General features: G+C 42.2%; 1 protein-coding gene across 2 annotated transcripts in view; it reads left to right on the top strand.

Annotated features, from left to right (window-relative positions):
- Positions 1-22,286, top strand: part of ACVR1 (activin A receptor type 1) — a 125,394-nt gene that overhangs the window by 81,538 nt on the left and 21,570 nt on the right. For both annotated transcript variants that reach the window (XM_082465074.1, XM_082465075.1), the window contains 4 exons: positions 7,007-7,270; positions 9,648-9,859; positions 13,373-13,472; positions 17,042-17,188. In XM_082465074.1, coding sequence (XP_082321200.1) covers positions 7,007-7,270; positions 9,648-9,859; positions 13,373-13,472; positions 17,042-17,188 — 723 coding nt within the window. The remainder of the gene's footprint in view (positions 1-7,006; positions 7,271-9,647; positions 9,860-13,372; positions 13,473-17,041; positions 17,189-22,286) is intronic.

The following is a 22,286-nucleotide window of genomic DNA, read 5'->3' as shown; positions in this document are numbered from 1 at the left end:
CCTCTCTGTTACTCTCCCAACAAATAGAGCTTCACTCAGATGCAAGAATTGTCAGTACTATGTGGGGTGGGCTGCGGTGGGGTGCTTTTCATTAGGCCTCATAATCATCTGTTTCTCTGAAGCGATGATTCGAGAAGTTTGAAGACAAAATGAAGAAAGGGGTCCTTATGTCCCCCCTGATGAAGGAGTCACTTCACAGACATGGCACATGTGTTAAAGCCACGTCTTTGCTATGTTCAGGGAGTCATAAAAAGCATGGAAGAGAGAGAGCCGCATCGTCTTACGTCATACCCCACAGTGCTCTTTAACTTGTTAGTCATTTAAACACAGACTGAGTTTTTGGCTTTGAAATAGAAGGTGAGGCTGCTGCAATCGGCTTAATTTACAGGGATTATTTCAGAGACCAGGAGTCAGCCCAGCCACAAAATAAACAGATGGAATTCTTTTTTTTTTTTTTCCCCCCGTCTCAGCTTCAGCAGTTCAAATGCAGGGTGACTTAGGAATCCTTATCACCTTCAGCAAAGCAAGAAGGGAAAAATGATGTAATTCACTCTTCCTCACTCCCTGCTGAAAATGCCATTGTTTTCACTGATAGGAGAAAAAGGGCGGCAGAGACCAGGGGCCTCTTTTTCCCTGCTGAGCAGGCAAGTCCTGCAGGACCTCCCTAAACTGGCTGAAGCCAAGGCGCTCGTTGTGTTTTGGTCGTCCTCATCACCGTAACATCCTAGTAGGCAAAAGTCCTCAAATCAGTCATCCAAGGAAGGACCTCCCATAAAAGCCTTGCTGTTCTATTGCTGTATTAAATTATGCCTTGTTTTTGGAACTCTTGCATTTTACCTCTTTCCTCCAACACACAAACAAGCAAACACAAAACCTACCACACCACAGAAAGTACTAATTTTCCACACTTGTAAGCCCGAGGAGGTGAGCAGGTGTGACGCTGTGGCGAGCTCCTGTAGGGAGAAGGGGTTTGCACAGACACGCTGCCTCGGTGACTAAGCCTTGCCTGAAGAGCTCTGCTGACATTTAAAGACTTTATAGGCTCCGTCTTCTCTGAAAACCAGCATCATGTCTCTTCCCACCTCTAAATCCTGTCTGTGAAGAGAAAATTCATTCTGAAACAAACGCTCATCAGGCTCGTCCTCCTGCCAAGTGCTGAGGCGGCGGTGGGCAGCATAACAGGCCCCGTGAGCAAAGCAGGCTCAGTTCCTCCCCTCACGGGGCTCACAGTCTGCAGGGAAGACTGGGGCGGTCAGCAGCCGTGCAGACACACGTATGTGAGCGCAGACAGGCGGCTCCTGCTTTACGTTTGGGTGTGTGAACAAACGCTTCCCTGAGGAGGTAACGGGTGAGGTGAGATCTGAGGGGAAGATGGGCACTCACTGGGTGGATGGGGGCGTCGGCAGGGAGGGAGCCGGCATCCCACGTGGAGGGAATTCCACACCTAACAGACCTGAGCTCCTGAAGCAGGAGGAGCCCTTCCCAGAACTGAGGGGATCTGAGGGGAAGCTGAAGAGGCAGAAAGCAGGTCAACCAGGGCTTTTGCAGGCCGGGGTGACCACTGTGTGTCCCTTTTCTTTTTTTTTTTTTGGCAGCTTGCGCAGCTTGAGGGATCTTACTTCCCTGACCAGGGATTGAACCTGGGCCACGGCAGTGAGAGCATCGAGTCCTAACCACTGGACTGTCAGGGAATTCTCTGTATCTCCTTTTTTAGGGTCATGGAATCAAGCTTGTTCATCTGAGTAGGGGTGAGTCTGGTCAGCTCAGTGAGGGAACACTGGAGGAAGAACACATCTGGAGTGGAGGCATCATGAGTTCAAAATCGTGGAAACCCTACCGTCATTTTTTGTTGTCATTATTCTAATTTGTATGTGATCCTATTCAAATGCCTCTATTCTCTCTCTTAACTCCTGGAACATATTTGCTTCTTGGCTTTTACAGCTTTACCAAGCATCAATTTCTCTGATCAGGAAAAAAAAAAAAAAATTTGGTTTCTCTAAGTGGATGTTTTATTATAATGAGAGCATTTAGGTACTTGGGTGTCTTTTATTTCTGGGCGTATAGCCTGCCTTCTTGCCAGGCCATCAAATGCCCTTCACTAGGCATTCCGGACAGACCTTTGTGTTTCCGTCTTAGGAGCAGGCTTGCTGGCAGTGATACCTGGCATTGCAAAATCCTTCCGTAAGCCTTTGTTTAATGCCAGAGATCTCAAATGCTTTCAGATTCTGGAGAGGTGCCACACTGCACTCTCGGATTAGGAGCTGATGGAAGGACTCCCATATCTATGAGCCTAATATAAGCTGTCATTTCAAATGAATGAATCGTTTATGCTGTTGGAAAGAGTCCAGGGATGTTTGGGGTTCCTTTTTTAGCCTGTAAAGTTCTGAGCTATTGGACTTTTATAGCAGTAGTCTAATAACTGCCTGTTATTTGTGCTGCTTTGAGTTGAGCCTACAAGAGATTCAGCCTGTTTCTTTTGCTGACTCCTGGGATCACGGCTACAGGCTGGTTGACTTGGACCATTTTCTCATTTGTCTTTTCTGTCAAGGACTTTAGTGGGAAACATGGGGTTTTGTTCACCATTTAGAATGATAATCAGTTTAGATGCCTTAGAGTATTCTGGAGTGCACGACTGGGCAGGTGGGCGGGAGAGCACGGAGAGCCGTTTGTAGCTTGCGCCCAGATTGCTCCAGTCCCACTTAAGACATCAGTGCGGGTACGTTTACTACGAGGCACGAGATTATCCCAAACTGTGGACAGTCTTAAAAAGTCCTCGATGCTCTTTGCTCTGCCTCTTCCTCTGCCAGTTTAGGATTAGGCTGTGAGGGTAGGGGTGTCCAGATGGTGAGCGCGTGAGTATCGCCCAGAACAAGAAAAATCTTTTAGAAGTTTTGGCTGCGGTGAACCCCTGGGATTCCAAGCCTGTACCTCTGGCTGCGGAGCCAGCCCTGGCTCCTTCCAGGTGGTGCCGAGGACTCCCTGCTGCTCCCAGCCAGAGGCGGGCTGCGAGTGTGTTCACACGGGCCTGGTTCTGGGGTTGCAGAGGGCACAGGGTGCCAGCCAGGCCACTGAGTACTGCCGGGAGGTGCCTTTAGAACAGACAGTGTGGGTGAGCTCCGCACACAGGGAATACCTCTGGCTTGATGTTTCAGTTACTGCATTATTTAAATGAGTGTCAATTAGGTAGAGTAGACTGGCTGCCTTCTGCCAGGGCACTTCCTAGTTATTAGCACAGGCAAGTGTAAAATGCTTCATATCAGATGCGGTGCTTCCTGCCTGGACTGTTGAAAATCAGTCACAGAAGGTGATTATCCTTCCTCGGCGTTCCCTGATGTGTAGAGTATTTATATCCTGGTCTGAGAGATTAGAGGTCCACAGACCCTTGCTTGGGGCCCTAAAAAAGCTTTGTGATAATTCTCACACCTCCCCGACCCACCAGGCTACCCCAAATAAGATATCACAGGCCCACACATGCTATGGTTATTCCTAAATTTTAACAAGACCAAAACAGTGAGTCATAGGCATTTGGGGGGCCTGCCGTGTTCCTTAGACTTGTGGATATTAAGATCTGAAAATGTTACTACCTTGCTTTTAACCTGCTTTGTTGAATTAGTAATCCTAGCTTAGAAAATCCTTTTGGCATCTCTTCGACTAATCCACTCTGTCGGATGAAATTGCCAAAGTGGCGTTTAACTGAAGTGTGTGCGTACGTGCAGACATGTGCATGGGTGTATGGGGTCATTCTCGTGAATTTAGGGTCTTTATTTATATCTGGCTGTATATAAAAGAATTGATTCACGAAGGGCTCTGCTAATCAGTTATATGGGAATATACAGATTCAAGAAGATTAAATGTTGGTGAAAAGCAAAATAGGAAGCGAAGTTGTTGACGGTTTTGTACTTTCCCGTTTGCTAACTGCTGAACTGGGCTTATGGTCCCTCCATAGCAGGGATTGAGTTAATTATTACATATTACTGAGCTGTCTTTCTTCCTCTTTTTCCCTTTTTCCTGATTGTGGTGGGGAAGATATGAAAACCTTGGTTTTCGACTTAGTTTATGACCCCACAAGATAAGATCTGATTAAGATCTATACCTCATTATGCCTGGGTGCACTGCAGAGTTGCCTGTAGTGGGTTGAATCTTACTAAAGATGGTATTTACTTGAGGCTGCTCAGTTCTGGCAAAATTCTCTAGGCTGCAGTTTAAACATCTGTCAGACAGTCCCCACATCCTTTCACAAGCTAGAGACCTTGGAAAGGCAGTAGGCCTCTTGCACCTGTGCACCTAGAGTTCAGTTTGGGCTGGAGCTTTAAGAGCAGAGTTCACTCTGAGGGCACACCAGGGAAATTATTATTGTTGTTATTTTATTTCTTTTAATTGACAGTTTTTTATTTGAACCACAGAGTGTCATTAATTCTTTGGTACCCTGGACCATCCATTCCCGTAGGATCAGTGATGAGTGAACCCTGTATGGTCTACAGTTACTGTTTGCTGTTGTTCCTGGGGGGCCGTAGGTGCAGCGAGTGAGTGATTCGTACTCCTCAGTTCATTATCAGCCTGTGATCAGCTCTTCTCCTATATTATTCTCACTTTACCCCTTCATCCTAACACTAACCCCACCTCCCCAACCCAGCATCAATAGGTACAACCTCCTTAATGTGTTAAGTATGTATTTTTGGATATCAATGACCTTTAAAAATTATTTAGGGTTTTGAAATACATGTTTGTGTTTCAAATTTACATAAATTGCCTTATTGCCCAGTTTTTAAAATTAATTAATTAATTAATTAATTAATTAATTTATGGCTGTGTTGGGTCTTCGTTTCTGTGTGAGGGCCTTCTCTAGTTGTGGCAAGCGGGGGCCACTCTTCATCGCGGTGCACGGGCCTCTCACTATCGCGGCCTCTCTTGTTGCGGAGCACAGGCTCCAGATGCGCAGGCTCGGTAATTGTGGCTCATGGGCCTAGTTGCTTCGCGGCATGTGGGATCTTCCCAGACCAGGGCTCGAACCCGTGTCCCCTGCATTGGCAGGCCGATTCTCAACCACTGCGCCACCAGGGAAGCCCCCGCAGTTTTTGAATATAGTCTTTTTAATTCGCTGCTGTGATCACAAACCAATATGACACCACTAACTCTGCCCCTCACCCCACCCATCCGTTTCCCTCCAAAGAATCATCACCTGTTGGGCAGCATAGTTGGCAACTCTCAGCCCAGCTTTGTGCCATGTGAGAGTGGCAAGCATGTCTAGACTCCCTAGAAATATTATCTTTCAACTTGCTTTTGGCAAGTGTAAACTTTTTGCTGGATTATGTCAACAGATATATATGTTTCTCATCCTCATAGAAATAGATTGGTGCTGGAATTTCTCTTGGATTTCTCTAGGCAGGGAGAAATAAAGACTGTCCCTTGGCTCATTAAAGTTATTGCTCATTAAAAATGTCTGCGGGCTCTTGATCCTCGGGGGTGAGTCTGGTGACATACATACACTGTCAGCGGCTATTTTGGATTTTCTGCTTTCGGGCATGTCTTTGCTCTTGGATGAGCCCCTTGTGGTTTTCAAAAGACCTAGCAAGTCAATTATAAATAGAAGGCTTGTGTCTGTGTGTCTGCATGCCCTTACTCTGTGGGACAAGGCACCCACATTACAGTGGGCAGTGAACTATTTTTCACTCCTTTGAAGAGAGAAGAAGAAAGATGAAGAATGCTTTTTCTCTTTTTGAGATAACCCACACCTCTACACACACCCACACAAATCTGTGTAAATGAACTTGACATTTTCAAAGACCTTACCTTAAGGTCTCCTCTTGAAAGCACAGCCATCCAACCTGTTATTTTAAGAAAGAAGCAGTTCTCTCACAGACCTGCTACAGAGGGTTCGGGGATTAGAAGGCAGCCTGTCTGTGCTGTAGACCTTCGGAGGGAGTTTTGAAAGCTGACTCTCTTTATATGAACAGTGCTTTGGTGAAAGTGGTCTCATCAAGCTAATCAGTGGCCTCTAGGACTTGGCTGTTTACATTCTGTCTTCACTTTCCTTCCCCACTGGTGGAAACTGTTGGGACCAGCAAGTCTGAACTAATTACTCTAACAAAGGAGGGGAAAAGAAAGAGTGATTTGAAAGATGAAACTGCAAATGAGTGTTTTCAGAAAGAGGCAATTAGGAGGTCTGGTTAGGTGTGATTCACTGATGATGCATCTTGCACCTTGGACCCGCCACCTGTGTGGGCTGTTCCTTTGGTCCCACCTGTTACCTTACTGTTCAAACATTGTTTTATTCCCTTTGTCTTTTTGTGCCCTCATCCTCAATAAGTGGTGCCAACTTGTTTCTGCCAGTTGAAAATGTTTAAGCAGTGTTTAATCTCGTAATTAATGTAAAAACTTCAGTGTTCTACTACTGAAAAATTAATCTAGACGTTTAGCTGAAAATATTGATAATATGGATATGTAAGTATAGACTGTGCGTCCTTGTGAACTCTTACTATACTGATGTATCTCTGAAGCAGACAGGTGATGGCAGCAGCGTCAGCAATCCTGTATTAGTAGTTGATGGAGGTTCGTGTGGAGCTACGGGAGCTGGTATTAACAGCTGCCATATATTTAGGAGCCTTTTTTTAAAACACAAAATAAAGGTGATGAGCATTATGTTCTGGTAAAACATTTTATTTTGGTTCAAGAATCGGGATGTGAGAGCCCATCAGACCAGAGATACCATGAAAACCACAGTGGGAGAAGTTCATTTTCAGAAACCTGTGGACAGGTGATAACCATTCTTAAGAGTACCTAGCTTATATAAACACATTCATATCTTGAGAAGCGATTATTATTTGGTGGTTGGTCAGCTGAGAGTTAACAAGATAACAGAAATATGGAAATCATGGCCAGTGGTGATACTTCACCTGACTTCGGTTAACGTGTTTGTAATGGTCTTGGAGAGACTGTATCGTTCCCCCAATGGGGTTAAAACCCATGCGGTGATTTTTTTGTTTTCCTTCCTCTCTTCCCTTTGCAGATGAGAAGCCCAAGGTTAACCCCAGACTTTACATGTGTGTGTGTGAAGGCCTCTCCTGTGGAAATGAGGACCACTGTGAAGGCCAGCAGTGCTTTTCCTCGCTGAGCATAAACGATGGCTTCCACGTCTACCAGAAAGGCTGCTTCCAGGTCTATGAGCAGGGGAAGATGACCTGTAAGACCCCGCCGTCACCTGGCCAAGCTGTGGAGTGCTGCCAAGGGGACTGGTGTAACAGGAACATCACGGCCCAGCTGCCCACTAAAGGTTCCCGTGGACTTCTCTATTTCTAGATCAAGGGTTTTTGCTAGTATTGTCCTGATTCTGTGTGGGTTAAAGATGTAAGTAGCCACAAGGCTTTCCTCCTGCTCTTCCAACAGTGGGTGACAAGGGAAGTCCCTCTGGTGAGGAGGAGAAAGGTGTGGCCTTTTGGAATCTACAAGGAGGATGGATGTTTTCGGGAAAGTGAGCAAGGTGATGTCTACCTTGGGGATGGCTTGGCTGACCAGATCTCTCTTGGTGGTCATGAGCAGGTGAACAGCTCCTGACATCCTTTTCTGAAAGGAGCTGTGATGTCATAGTTTCTGAAACAGTTCTGCTTCGTAAATGCTCATCTCTATGTTGAGCGTGTAGGGAGGAAAGTGGAACATAAGACTCTGATGTCTGAGTGGAATACCTTTCCTTCTTTACGAGGAAGGAGACAACCTGTATCTGATGCCCAGCAATCTGTCACCGAAACTCGAAGCTGGGTGAGATTTCACATCAACCTTGTAGTTTATGTGGAATCTTCTCCGTATTATAGTCAATATGGATTTCAGTCCTCCTCTGAAACTGTTTCCTCATAAAATGAGCCCTAAATTGCTATCTCAGAGTCCCTACAAACATGAATGTACCTTGGTCTTTGTAGACTCAGTCCAAGCCAAATTTACTCGTACAGTTTTTTTTTTTAATCATAATTTTTTTTTAATGATGAAAGCTTTTATTTATTTATTTATTTATTTATTGGCTGTATTGGGTCTTTGTTTCTGTGTGAGGGCTTTCTCTAGTTGTGGCAAGAGGGGGCCACTCTTCATTGCGGTGTGCGGGCCTCTCACTATCGCGGCCTCTCTTGTTGCGGAGCACAGGCTCCAGTCGCGCAGGCTACATTTTTAATAGACATACTTAATCAATTTTGCACTCACAAAAGAAGAAATAAACGGTAGGAGAGGCTACTAAGAGCATCCACGGCCAGAAATGTCAGCCAGAAAGGAAGGAGACAGAAAAATGTAAAAAATTGATACAAGATCATGTTACATAATTCATAATTTTTGAAGTTATGGTGAGGACCTTAAGGTATATAGAAAAGGTTAAAGTCTGATAAGCAGATAGGGTTCAATAATAAAAGATTTTTTAATAAAAAGAGATGTTTTTATAAGCGAGATCAAGTATTTAATGGTTAAACCTAAAAGGGTACTTGATGGGATAAATTCTTAAACCTTGTGAGTTAAATTGCTATTAATAGAGTGGATGGACCATGAAGAAATGTCTGCATTCACGTAAAAATTATATCTGCAGTATGAAAAGTTTCTAATCTGCAGGACACTCTGCCAGATTAGAGTTGTAACACAGAGTTTATTTTCTTAAGGAATTTCTGATTTAATTAAGGAGGCACAATATTCATAATTTAATGCTGTACATAATTAGCTTTACACTTTATCATACAAGTGACATGTGCCAAGTTGTTGATTAATTTGGATTTGGAAAGTTAAAAGAAATTTATAAAGGAAGTTCGGCTTGAGATTGGATGGCTGAAGAGGCCAGGGACGTGGAAAGAGTAAGGCATACGTGGGGAAGAACAGGGCTTGGTGACGTGATGTCAGGAAAGGGTCTGAAATTCAGAGGTGATTATTGCCTTGGGATCTTTTAATTATGGACCTTCACTATGCAACTGAGAAACTTTGATTTAACTCACTAGGCAAAGTGAATATTTGCTCGAGTGACATGTGAGTATTCAAGTGAATGCACAAATGTTTGAAAGGGTATGTAATAATGTCTGAGCCAGAGAGTGAATGAGTGATTAGGTGAGTGAGTGAATCAATGATAGAACGTTTTGAGTGAGTGAATGAATGTTGAATAAGCGAGTTAGAGAACAGGTGAATGAATAGGTTCCTAGGCAGAAATCATGATGTAAAAATAGCAATGAGAATTCAGCAGTAGACATCCAAGATACATTGAAGAGAGAGACCACAGATTGGATAATTTGGTCTTAACTCAGATAGCACTTTCTCATAGGAATATTACAGCATAGTGTCTGTCTGTAAGGGTTTGATGGTTAAACATCCTTACAGATCAAATCCAGGTTAATAAGGATAGTATCAGAGATTTGTATAGTACTTTATATTTTAAAAACACTTTTCACATAGATGCATTAATAAATTGGTTCTCAGTGGAATTTTTTCAAACTCCTATTGTGTCTAAATGAATAATGGTTAAATGACTGGGCTGTTGGCCAGGTATTAGGAAGTCTTTTAGTTTCAACACTTTGTGACTTGTGAGACTATGTGGTCAGGATCAGGAGCGAGCTACTTGTTAGGCATTGGTTATGCTAAATAATAAGTAAACAATGATCCTTACAGCCAATTACCCTTCTCTCTCCTATCTCCAGGGAAATCCTTTCCTGGAACACAGAATTTCCACTTGGAGGTTGGCCTCATCATTCTGTCTGTAGTGTTTGCAGTCTGCCTTCTAGCCTGCCTGCTGGGAGTTGCTCTCCGAAAATTTAAAAGGCGCAACCAAGAACGCCTCAACCCCAGAGATGTGGAGTATGGCACCATCGAAGGGCTCATCACCACCAATGTCGGAGACAGCACGTTAGCAGTGAGTTTGTGGCCCCAGGGGACCCCAAGCATAACAAAGATGGCTGAAGATGCTTTTATTTCAAGCACGAAATGCTAACCAGTAACTGGTGACCGGACAGTGAGTGCACACATGCTGCTGGTCACTTACGTCTTAAGCAAGTATATGCCGGCACCCCTGTGTGAGTTTAGTCTCCCTTACATGAGAGCATTTATTTTAGACAGACATTTACATTAAATGAGAGAGTGGATTTATTTTAGTCGATCCTTGGTAGTTATTTTTCTTTTGGGAGTAAAGGGACAGGGACAGACAACGGTTGCCTATAATTTTGATGGTGGGGGAGGGCTTGGAATTTATGGTACTCAGTTACTCTATTTTTAAGCAGTAAAAGCGCTTTCAAAAAAAAACACCTTTTGCTTAATATTAAAAATCACTTTCCCCTCTAGATTATTTCAGCACCCTGTAATTTAAGACTTTTAAAACCTGACATCCAAAAAAGCAGCTATTAAATTTTTCATGCTCCTGTGCCGCCCCCTTGTGGACTGCACTCATTTGGTTAAACCAGTGCTGTCCAATAGCAATAGATGCACGTGCGGCACATCTGTAATTTAAAATGTTCTAGTAGCCATCTTAAAAAACGTTAAAAAAACCTCACAGGTGATATTAATTTTAAGAATATACTTAACTAACATATATAATTATTATCATTTCAACATATAATTAAAGAATTATTAATGAGATATTTTGCATCTTTTTTTTTTAAACTAAATTTTCAAAATCTGTATATTTTATACGTACAGCACATATCGGTTCAGATCAGCCACATTTCACTGTCTCAGTGTCAACGTATGGCTAGCAGCTACCCTAGCACAGGGTGTGGAACCATTGTGTTTGTATGTTTCAAAGTTACTATTTTGCACATTTTAAAATGATGAAATTGCATTAAAAAGCGACTGTCTTCCTTTTTTCACTTTTTAAAATTGTTTGTCAAGTGTTAATTTTAAAGCACCTTTAAACTTTTAAGTGAGAAAAGGGATTGCATGCTACTGAATAGGTTACCATCAAGTGCCGAAAGGAAAAGTAATAACTTTCTATAGGGGTACTGTGCTGAGTAGGATGCCCCCTTTAAAAAAGGTGAAGATTTGTGTTAGAAAGATGTTAAAGTCATGCCAGTACTAAATCGAGACTCTCCTTGTCATTGACTGATGAATTGAAAGATGGTCAAGGTGGTAGCTTTTAATGTGATTCAGTGTTATTTAATGCCATCACATAAGATCATCTGTATTAAGTCTTGTTCTGCTAGACGACAAACTTAAAAGTGTCTGGGAGTTCTGCAGTTAAGGCTTTTTGCTGGAGAAGACTTGCCCTCACCAGTCTTTGTAGCTCAGGTGCTACACCGGGACTACTGCCCTTGGCGAGTTATTAAAACATTTGATGGTGGCTGATACAGGCTGGGGAATATCCCATCCTACTGCCTTCCCCGTCACTGGGCCACAGTCAAGTGTACTTTTTTGTATGTAAGAAAAGGGGAAGGAACCTTGTATAGCTTCCTTTTACCTACCTATTTAATTGTGCTACAGTGAAACTGGGAAAAGAGGAGATAAGGACATTTCATTCAAAAAGTAGAAAAATATAGTTTTTCTTTAGAAGTGTACTTAGAAGTTTGTTGCAAGTTTTAAGGCAAATTAAATTGAGTTCATTGAGTTAGGAGCAAGGACGATACAAGGCTGAATCTTGACAAAACTTTAGCAGTAGTCAGAACTTTGTTCCTCAGAACTGCTAACATAACTAATCACATTGGGCACTGATAGGAATCTCTAGTGTAAATTATTATTTAAATGGCTTCTATAATTTTGAAAGCAGTGCTTTCAAATATGCTAAAATAGTCTTCTCAACTCAACCGTTTTAGATGACAGTATATCACGATATAATGACACAGTAAACAACACTGTTTAAAACAAGTTGTCATTATTGGTCTACATACTTGCTTATTTAAGTGATATTCTCATTTATATGACTCAGCAATGTGTACCTTACTAAACAGCTCTCCTACACTGAAAAAGAAGTCTTGGGATCCAAGAGTTGAAGTAGATGTTTGGTAGTCTTTGGTTGATTCCGCCCGCCCTGAAGTCTATGAACTAGGTTTAGAACCAGGATTGTACATTATGAAAAAACAACACATTAGTTTTATAGTAATTTCAGAATTATTCTCTCAAAAAAATTGAATGAATAAAGAGAAAAACGAACAGCAAAAGAGGGAGATGTGAAACTCTACTTCATCTACATTAAGTTTCTTGTTGAATATCCATTTTGCGGCTTTTAAGGATTCTAAATTTCTTCCTTTAGATGTTCAGATTTTGGTAATTTTGCTGATCAACAGTACTTCACAATGGTGCTCAGAGTAAGTAAGAGACAATGAAACTCAAACAAGGCAATGTATTAATGTAACAGGCCAGCTAAAATGTTTGGGAAAGGACAGCTTTGGGGAGTGTTAGATCAACATTACTGCAACCTTCCCACGATCACCATGGGCACAATATTGTTTATTATAGATAATCCATTCCTGATTCAAAAATGCTTCTGCTTCTTGGCTTGCACTGAGAGTAAGAAGGGGAAATTTATGAATGAACTAATTGGGAATCTTTTTTGCAGTGTGTTCATTTTTAGAAGTAGATTTGGGGCATGGTTTTATGTTTCAATGAAAGTCATATTTTTTCTCTCTGCTTTGTGGGTAACTGACATCAAGAATGACATACAGTGTATGAAATCATGTGTGAGAAACTTTTGAAAATTGTAAAGCACTACAGAATTTAAAGAGTCTTTCAATAAAAAAAATTTTTTTTTTTTTTAAAAGTAGACAACTGTTAACAAAAAAAAGAGAAACGTCATAGTGGTGTTAATCTTGTGACTCTTGTTCCCCACCTACCTAGCAACCTCCATCCAGGTAGCCCTCTCTGCTTGAATGTACCAGTCTGAGGACTCAGATGGCCATTGGAGTCTTTACAAGACAAACAACATTAGAGTCATTTGGTCCTTATTCCTAATTTGTTTGTTCCTTATTAGAGTTCCTTGGCATGCCAACTAAAGTGCATCCTTTGATAGGTATTCTGAGCAGGGCCGAATATGGTCAGTGTTGCTCAGCTCTTGGACTTGAAGGCCTTTGATTTTTGCTCCACTTGCTGTTCTAGCTACTGTTTCCCCTTGGGCTCAGCCCTGCATCTTGGACTTTTTAATTTACATCTTTGACTTTGTCCACTCAGCTTCTTTCTTTATATATTTTCTTCTACAACTCTGGATACAAGAAAGGACTACTCATCCCTCAGGAAAACCTATCCCATATTAGGGAAAGGGCTAGCTTCTGGTTTTCCTAAGAAATAAAACCAGTTTTTCCTCCAGTGGGGCTTTCCATGCACACGAACAGGCCATGTGTCCAGGACCGCTGCCTCCGTGCCAGTTACACCCACGTGCACGCTCATACTCTAACCTGGGAGCAGTTCCTCAATACTTTCTCTTTCTCCTTGTTTTGAACCACAGGATTTATTGGATCATTCGTGTACGTCGGGAAGCGGCTCTGGTCTTCCTTTTCTGGTACAAAGAACGGTAGCCCGTCAGATCACACTGCTGGAGTGTGTTGGTAATTCTTTTTTCCCTTTCTTTGCGGGTGATGTGCTGTGGTTCTAGAAGTAGGATGGACCTTGGAAAATCTGCTTCGTGTTGCCTCTTGCTTGTTAAACGTCAGGAGATGTGAGGTAGCCATGTGGTAGTATGCCTCTAATCTGTGACTTGTGTTGGAGCACTTGAACTTGGTGAAGTTCTTGTCAAAGAACTAGTATCCACTATTATCCACTAGGCAGGATACAGAGTGCCCAGCCAAAAGATTTCAGTTTTAAGTAGACCCTTCAGGATGATGGGAATGCTTGAAAATGAACTAACGTGGCTGCTCCTGACCATAGGCATTGGGGAATCTGAGGTAAGTCGGCTTTTGGACAGTCAACTTGATTATTGCAATTTTATACTTCCTCACTCTTCCCCTGCCTTAAAAAAAAATGAAATAAATGTACCAAAGCTACCCTTTATAACTGCTTTATTTAAACAAGAGCTGTGTACATTTCTCTGTGGTCTCTCACATTTTTTCCCATATTGGAACGTATTTGTATATAGATATAATCATAGTGTGTATATAATTTGTCCCTGTTTTCAGTTTTAAGCTCACACACATATTCATGTATTTGTACACATCACAGGTATTTTAAAGATTATGTAATTGTCTATTGCATGATAACTTTAACAATACTGTTTGAAAAATGTTTTGCACACATTGCTTCTTTTGAGTACACAGAATAAATTTCTAGGAATTGGGGTTCCTGGGTCAAAATTTGTGACTTTTTATGGCTTGTCTTATATATTGCTGGATTGCCCCTCTAGGAGGTGGTGCAAATGCTTTTTTTTTTTAAAGTCCTGATTTTTATTAGTTTTAGTTTTATGAGGTGGGCATTTGCAAGTCACATGACAGTTTTCATTCATTTCTCCTTTAGATGGCATGCAGGGATGGCCACAGTAGCAATAACGGATTAGAAACATCTCCATACTCTCCTGGTTCTCCCAGTTTTGGGGGGCTGGCTTTGCAGCTCCTGCCATATCATCTTTTGCTTTTGGGAGGTGACGAGCCAACATAGGCTGCCTTCACCACTTGGCTGCTATCCTCTGACTTTTCTTCCTGTTTTCATGGAAACCAGGACACCCCCAAATGCAGCAGTGGAAGGGGGTGGTGGGCAGAGGTAGGAAAAGTGACTGCCACCTTCAGGCACACAGGTGGCCAGCAGGAGGAGCCTGTTGCCTTTTCTCTACGTCTGTAGCTACGGCAGCTGTTTCTGAAATCCAACTTCATGCTTCTCCTCCACGGCGGACTGTGTGTAGAGAAACTAAAAATGGAAAAGCCCCCGGCGTGCTCACTGCTTACAGCCAGAGTTGTCCTCTTGTACCAGCTAATGTCCTGTTTGCTTATGAACAAGGGTACCTGGGTAGGGGTAAGAAGTGAAGGGGGACATTACCCCCCATCCTTCTGTCCCATGGCCACTCACCATTCACAGAGCAGCAGCCCTCATGACCGGTCCTCAGAGATGGACCCCGGAGTCCAACGGGCAAAATAATACTGCACCTTTAAAAATGCATACTGTTTCCGGTTGTATAGATATTCTTCAGCATTTTTTGAAATAGTTTATATTCAATTATAGCATTTTATTGGTTCAGTGCTAAAGAGCCATGCCTTTCAGTAGCATCTAGTTAGTGTTCATGTAGTACAGGCTTGAATAAAAATATATGTAATGAACTGTTTGGATAATATGTTACCATTTTTGGTTGAAAAACACGAGAAGTTGGACTAACTAGATCAGTTGTTACAGATGGTGATCAATGAATTTCCAAATTTCGGGTGTTTTAGGGACCCCCCCTTTAGGGTCTCCATGGCCAGGACTTCTGGGCAGCTCTGCTTCTGTTTTCAGGGACTTCCGCATAAGGTTGCATTTGCAAAAAGCATTTGACAACTTAACAGCCTTTGAAAGCCATTTAAGTTGGTTTCTGTTTCAATTCTGTCTACTTACGCTGACATCTATCTCTGTTTCCTCTAAAAAAAAATAGGATTTAAGGCAACTGTATAGTAATGTCCACAATGCTCTGGGATATTTTTCTCTCCTTCCTAATGAGAATATGAGGACAAAGGGCAAATAAAGATACAGAATGGAACCAAAGGCAGGAAAAGATGAGCGTTCCCTTTTGTAGCAGTCGATTTTGTAGATCTTAGCACTAGCCTTCAGCTTAAACTACAAATGCTGGGCAATTGCTATGACTTTATTCAAATTAATCCTGCACTAAATACTATTTTTGTGACTTGACAGTGGCCCACGAAAGACCACTTACTGGCTTCATTTAACGCTCTTTTGGATTAGTCACTGGTATTTAGTAGGGACATTGCTTATCATAAGGGAATCTAGATTGAGCAGTTTTGATTATGTCCAGACATAATCTCCTGGACAGACATGCTTTCTCTCTCCATGTTTGGGTTCTCAGCGACTTAGTTTTCCAGCAGAGAGCTGCATTCCTGTATATACAGGTGGTGCCGCAGCAGCTTATTACCAGCTGGGATTCCCAGCAGCCACTTGCCTTGGTGGAAAGCCCCGCTGCCCTACAACTCGTATCTCCTGCTGCATCGTTTTCTAGGTGCCGCGTCTCTCTTCACCTTGATCATACCCCGTGTTGATCCCCACAGTCTCGTGGTAATTCCCTCCTCCTCCCAACCTCCCTGATCACCTGCCTGTCATTAAGGAGAAAAACGGGAGCAGGAGCATGTAGTTGACAAGCTGACAGTTGTGCTGGGGCTGCAGGAGGGGGCACGAACTCCTCAGATCAGATCACAGCTCATCACCGTTTTTTGAAAATGTCTTCTCCAAGTGGCCTTTTCAGTGTCACCCACTTGTGGCATCACAGGGACTGTCTTGCAAGCGAACATCCATGACCAGTGTCAGAAATCAGGACTGTTCTGGGATTATGTGTTTAAGACTTTGCAAATCCTCTTTTGAAACATATCCTCCGCCAAGAAATCCTTTAAGGATGGCAGTGGCCGCCTGTCGATCTCCTACACAGCACTGTTCTGTGTGTGTGTGTGTGCGTGTGTGTGTTAATCCTTCAGAACGCATATCTCAAACTTAATGATCTCCTTTGTGAAAAATATAAATGCATATGTAAATTCACAAATTTGGACTCTTAGAAAATGCCTATGTTGATCCTTTATTAAGGGAAGGAATCAAGTAAGTTACTCAGTTAAGCCCCATACACGCTTTTTGGCTTTCATCAACAGTGAAATCTAATAATCTGTACCATTGTCTAAGTTTTACTAACTTTCATGTGCTTTTACAAACCATATGCATTTCATACCTTTTCACAGAGGAATGTAAATGTAAACTTTGTAATTACCAGCTCATTGTACAGATGCAGATTCTGAGAGTGTTTCATTTGATAGCACAGTAGGGTGGCCGGGAGGGGCAGTTTCCACCTTATTTTTGGATGTCTTTACAGGCAAAAAGTAGTGGTATTTATACCCCTGAGTTGTGTTTTTCCATGGGAGGGATTAAGAGTTGCTAGCGTGAAGTTCGCTGGCTACCTGTCCTGTCCTACTGTCCAATGTCACCTCTGTGTTGCTTTCCACAGGGAAAGGCAGGTATGGTGAGGTGTGGAGGGGCAGCTGGCAAGGGGAGAATGTCGCTGTGAAGATCTTCTCCTCCCGGGATGAGAAGTCGTGGTTCAGGGAAACAGAATTGTACAACACTGTGATGCTGAGGCATGAGAATATTTTAGGTAAGTACAGAAATAATCCCTTCATGAATTTTTTTCTAGGAAGAAATAATTGCCTGCCTTTGCCCTCTCAGATTTGGTGTGTCTGAATTCGCAAGTCTCTCCTAAATGGTGACATAGGGACCATCAGCATTTATACACTGTTTAATTTTCTTTTCACATGAATTTCTTGTGTAAGTCTGCAAAGAAGCTAAGTTTGAAGATTCTCTGGATGATGAAAAGGAAATTGTTATTGCTAAGTCTTCCTCTGCAGGTTGTTATTTAAATAACAAAAATTTGCCCCATATTGTTCACTTCAAGGCTTCCTCTGTAGTTCTGTTTACCCCACCCTTTTTGAATATTTATTACTTGAATCAAACTAAGAAAGATCTTTGGACGATTTCCTAGAGATTCATAGCTCCCAGGGATATAGTAATTAAATGCACATTCCTTCAAACAAGGCATCGTTTTTAAAGCCCAGATTTAGAGAAGGATTTAGCATACATTTTAATTTGGAAACTAAAGCTTGGAAACATTTGTGAAATATGTGAAGAGCCCATTGAAATACTGCTATGGAACTATAAAGGGTTAGAATATTCCTTTAGCCCGTTGACATCTTTGTCTTTGAAAAGTTTTTCTACATGTGTTTATACTAATACATATATGATGAATGCTGCCTGGAGTGCTTTGTGAATAGTGGCTATAAAGTTTCTATAGAATTGGACTCTTTATAGGATAATATTGGCCACTTCATGGCTACAGGATCAGGTTTGGCTTATAGGAAGGCCATTGCCAGAATTTATTTCTATTCCAGTATTGCCAGTTTAGTATTAAGCCTGAGTCAGGTTGTCTACAAATCACGGTTTGACAGTTGTCCAAAGCTTTGCTTCAACAGTTTGGTGGTATGTTCCATCTCAGACTTGTCTCAGTTGCTGTTGTCATTTTCTCCCCTTCCCTTCCCCCTGGCACACTCGCCATCACCTAGCCTCCTCACTTGTATCGTTGCTATGGGGCTCCCCTTTCCAGTCCATCTCGCCACACTGAATTATCTTCCACTGGGGAGCTGAGACACTTCTGCTCAGAGTGTCTTTGATGACTCCCACATCGCTCGCAACATTTGTGACTTCTGGGCCTGGCATTCCAGACTCCCTATTTTGGGGTCCCAAGAGGACTCTGCTACTTCCTGTACAAATATGCCCACATGCAGCCAGCTCCAATATTTGTCACTCCTTGGGATTGCCCTTGAACAGTCAGCTGTCTGTGTCTCCATTCATGTTGCTCTTGGTCACCCACTATCCCCATTCCACCCTCCACCCACTCCTTCCTTCATCAAAACTTCTTAGTTCCCCTCCAGACTCTCCCAAGGGATTTACTTGGGCTTTTCTGCACTCCTGCACTTTTTACCTCCTATGTAACTCTTACCGTGCACCGCCTTGTATTGCAGTTAGATGCATGTGTGTTAACAACAGCAATGACAAGTTACTATGCAGTAAGCACTGCTTTGTGTCATGCACATTTTCTCATTTAATCTTCACCATGACCGTAAGAGGGCAGATATTATTTTCCTGGTTATAACTGATACGGTAACGGAGGTACAAAGAGGTTAACATCACCCAGCAGGTTAAATAATGGAGCTGAGAATCACACCGGATGGTCTAACTCTTAACCACATGGTAGTTAGCTCATGGAATTGCTTCTTAGATTCTAGAGTCATAGGGTGAGGTGAAAATTCATCTACAGTCAAAATTACCTTTAAATGTCCCAATTTTTCCTCTGACACTGGAACAGACTGAGGTTGGGTAACAGATAAACCACTGGCTGTGTTAAAAAGTCATGATGTACAAGAAGTACTTATCTTTAAACAGTAGAAGTACTCTTAACGGGCAGGTGCACGTACTCTGAGAAGCACGTGGGGTCTGAGACTCACTGAAGGAAGGGCATGTTCAGGCAGCCCCTCTCTTCTCGTGGGCTCATGGGCTTATGGGCTCATTGAGCAAAACGCTCTAGATGTTGCCATGCTATGCAAGTAGTCACTTTATCCATGCTCTTGAGTTAAACGACCTGTGATACCACTCCACTGTACACCCAGGACAAGAACTATGTCCATTGTGTTTGCTTTCACACCCAGTCCTGAGGACAGTTCCCTGCACGTGGTAGGTGCTTAGTAAATATTGATTAAATTGGATTTAATCACACAGGAAATTTGAAAGTCACCTTTGCAATATGATTCATGTGAGAGAAGTTAGGTTCCCTTAGTGTGATCACAGAAGGCAAAACATTGTCCACTTCTTACTACATAATGATCCATGGAAATTGTGAATTCATGAGATCTTATTACCCTCATCATAATTACAGCTATATGGATTAATTTTACTGTGTAGTCGGTCCTCTTAGTTGGACAGCTTGTAGAAATGGACCACCTTTTTTGGTTAAACTTCTTTCCCTGCCTTAGCAGTTTTTTGGATGTAGAGACTTTGTTTTCTGTGACATTTTCTTTTCTATCAAAAGATTGTTTTGAATATCAGATCATGATTTCCCCCACCCTTGAGTATTGCTAACTAACTCTAGCCCCCTCGAAATACATAATTAAATTATACACACACACACGTATAAAATGCTGGGCCCTCATTGTTTATCCCCCCCAAAATGCTATCTTTCCAATGACTAGTTTGGATTTCAGCTCTTCCTTCTGCTGTGTCTGGTGTAGAAGTCAGCAGATAAGTGAATGACGGGAGGCTCTGTTTGGTGGTTGGAACAGTGTCTGGGAGTTTGGGAAGCCGGTTTCTACTCTCAGCATCAGTAGAGGCCCACTCTGTGACTTCGCGCCAAAGTTGTATGTTTCTGAGCATCCTTTTCCTCATGACTGAAACCAGGGAGTTTCAGTTAATACGACAATTTCACTCCAAAGTCTCATCTTACACTCTTTTAAAAAAAAATTATGGTACATATGATATCACTTACATCTAAAATATGACACAAATGAACTTATCTATGAAACAAAAACAGACTCACAGACATAGAGAACAGACTTGTGGTTGCCAAGGGAGAGGGGAGTAGGGGAGGGAAGGATGGGGAGTTCAGAATTAGCAGTGGCAAACTAATATATAGAGGATGGATAAACAACAAGGTCCTACTGTATTGCACAGGGATAGTCAATATCCTGTGATAAACCATAATAGAAAAGAATATGAAAAAGCATATATATATATGTATAACTGAATCACTGTGCTGTACAGCAGAAATTAACACATTGTAAATCAACTATACTGCAATAAAATAAATTTTTAAGAGCGATTATAGCACTAAAAAAAATGGTACAATAGCCATTAAGTTGACCATTTTACTCATATAAGCGAGATTTAAGTACAATCATATTGTGCACCTGTCACCACCCTCCATCTCCAGAACTGTCTGTCACATACTCTTAAAAGGGACTGCTTAACCATTTAATCAGTCAGAATTCCTTGAGACCAATTGGAAGTGAAGGAAACTACCTGAAAAAGATATTAAATTACAAACTTTGGGGCTGTAACTGAACGCAGAACTGTTCTGAACTCTAATAGTAACCAGCTACTCTTGAACACTTACTGTGTGGTAGGCATCATATGAAGCATTTTACATACAGTAACTCTTTATTTTCACAGTAACCCTTTGAGATACAGGATGGTGCTATCCATATCTTATAAACGAGGAAACCAAGGTGGCGATTTATTTATTCATTTATCTATCTATCTATCTATCTATCTATCTATCTATCTATCTATCTATCTATCTATTTATTTATGGCTGTGTTGGGTCTTCGTTTCTGTGCGAGGGCTTCCTCTAGTTGCGGCGAGCGGGGGCCACTCTTCATCGCGGTGCGCAGGCCTCTCACTGTCGCGGCCTCTCTTGCTGTGGAGCACAGGCTCCAGACGTGCAGGCTCAGTAGTTGTGGCTCACGGGCCTAGTTGCTCTGCGGCATGTGGGATCTTCCCAGACCAGGGCTCGAACGCGTGTCCCCTGCATTGGCAGGCAGATTCTCAACCACTGCGCCACCAGGGAAGCCCCAAGGTGGCGATTTTATGTGACACATGTGGGATCACCCAGGTCAGGATGGGGAGCCGTGTGGACGCCCAGTAGTCTGGCTCTGGGGCCCAGCACCCTCAGGCCCTGTGCTCCCCAGCATGGTGGCCTCGCTCCTCAGGTATCAGAGCTGCCCAGTGCCTGGTTCCCACGAGAGCTGCCAGTGAGAGGCTTACAAGGGCACTGCTGACCTCACTTAAGATTTGGGGTTTTAGTTTAGTTTTCGAGGCGCCTGGGAGGATGACTTTGGCTGTTATGTAAGAGGTTTTTGCCCTAATCATGTTCTCTCGGTGTTATGAACACGTCCAATGGCTGGGCCAGGCTTCCAATGTATGGACACCTGTTCAGTCTCCACTAACAGTAGAGTGCTTTGACTCAAAATACAAAAGTCCCATAAAAATGCTCTAGCATGTTGAAGCAAATGTAGTTGTACAGTTCACACTTGAGTGGTAAACAGTTTTAAAAAAAATCTTACTTATTTAAAAGTCAGTTTTCTTGAAGGTCTAGAGCCTAACTAATGGGACAGACAAAATCCTTCTCTAAGAACTTGGGGACTTAGAGAAGGTGAGAGAATAAATTGTATTTATTTATCTATTTAATCAATCAATCAGATGCTGCTCTCCCTTGGCTAGAGGAATCAGTAAAGGCTACACAAATATATAGCAGTAATTTAATTTCTTTTGAGTGGTGCTTCTATAGTTTGGGATATTCCTTTTGGAGAAAGTTATTAAAGATGAATATCATGTGGTTTACATATGATCATCTCAATAGATGCAGAAAAAGCTTTTGACAAAATTCAACACCAATTTGTGATAAAAACTCTCAAGAAAGTAGGCACAAAGGAAACCTACCTCAACATAGTGAAGGCCATATATGACAAACCCATGGCCAACATCATTCTCAATGGTGAAAAACTGAAGGCATTTCCTCTAAGATCAGGAACAAGACAAGGTTGCCCACTCTCACCACTATTATTCAACATAGTTTTGGAAGTTTTAGCCACAGCCATCAGAGAAGAAAAAGAAGTAAAAGGAATCCAAATCGGAAAAGAAGTAGTAAA

The sequence above is a fragment of the Balaenoptera physalus genome (genome assembly GCF_965194825.1).
Source record: "Balaenoptera physalus genome assembly, chromosome: 6".
Lineage (NCBI taxonomy): Eukaryota > Metazoa > Chordata > Mammalia > Artiodactyla > Balaenopteridae > Balaenoptera > Balaenoptera physalus.
Note: the sequence above shows the minus strand (reverse complement) of the source record. Positions and strands in the feature narration are given on the sequence as shown.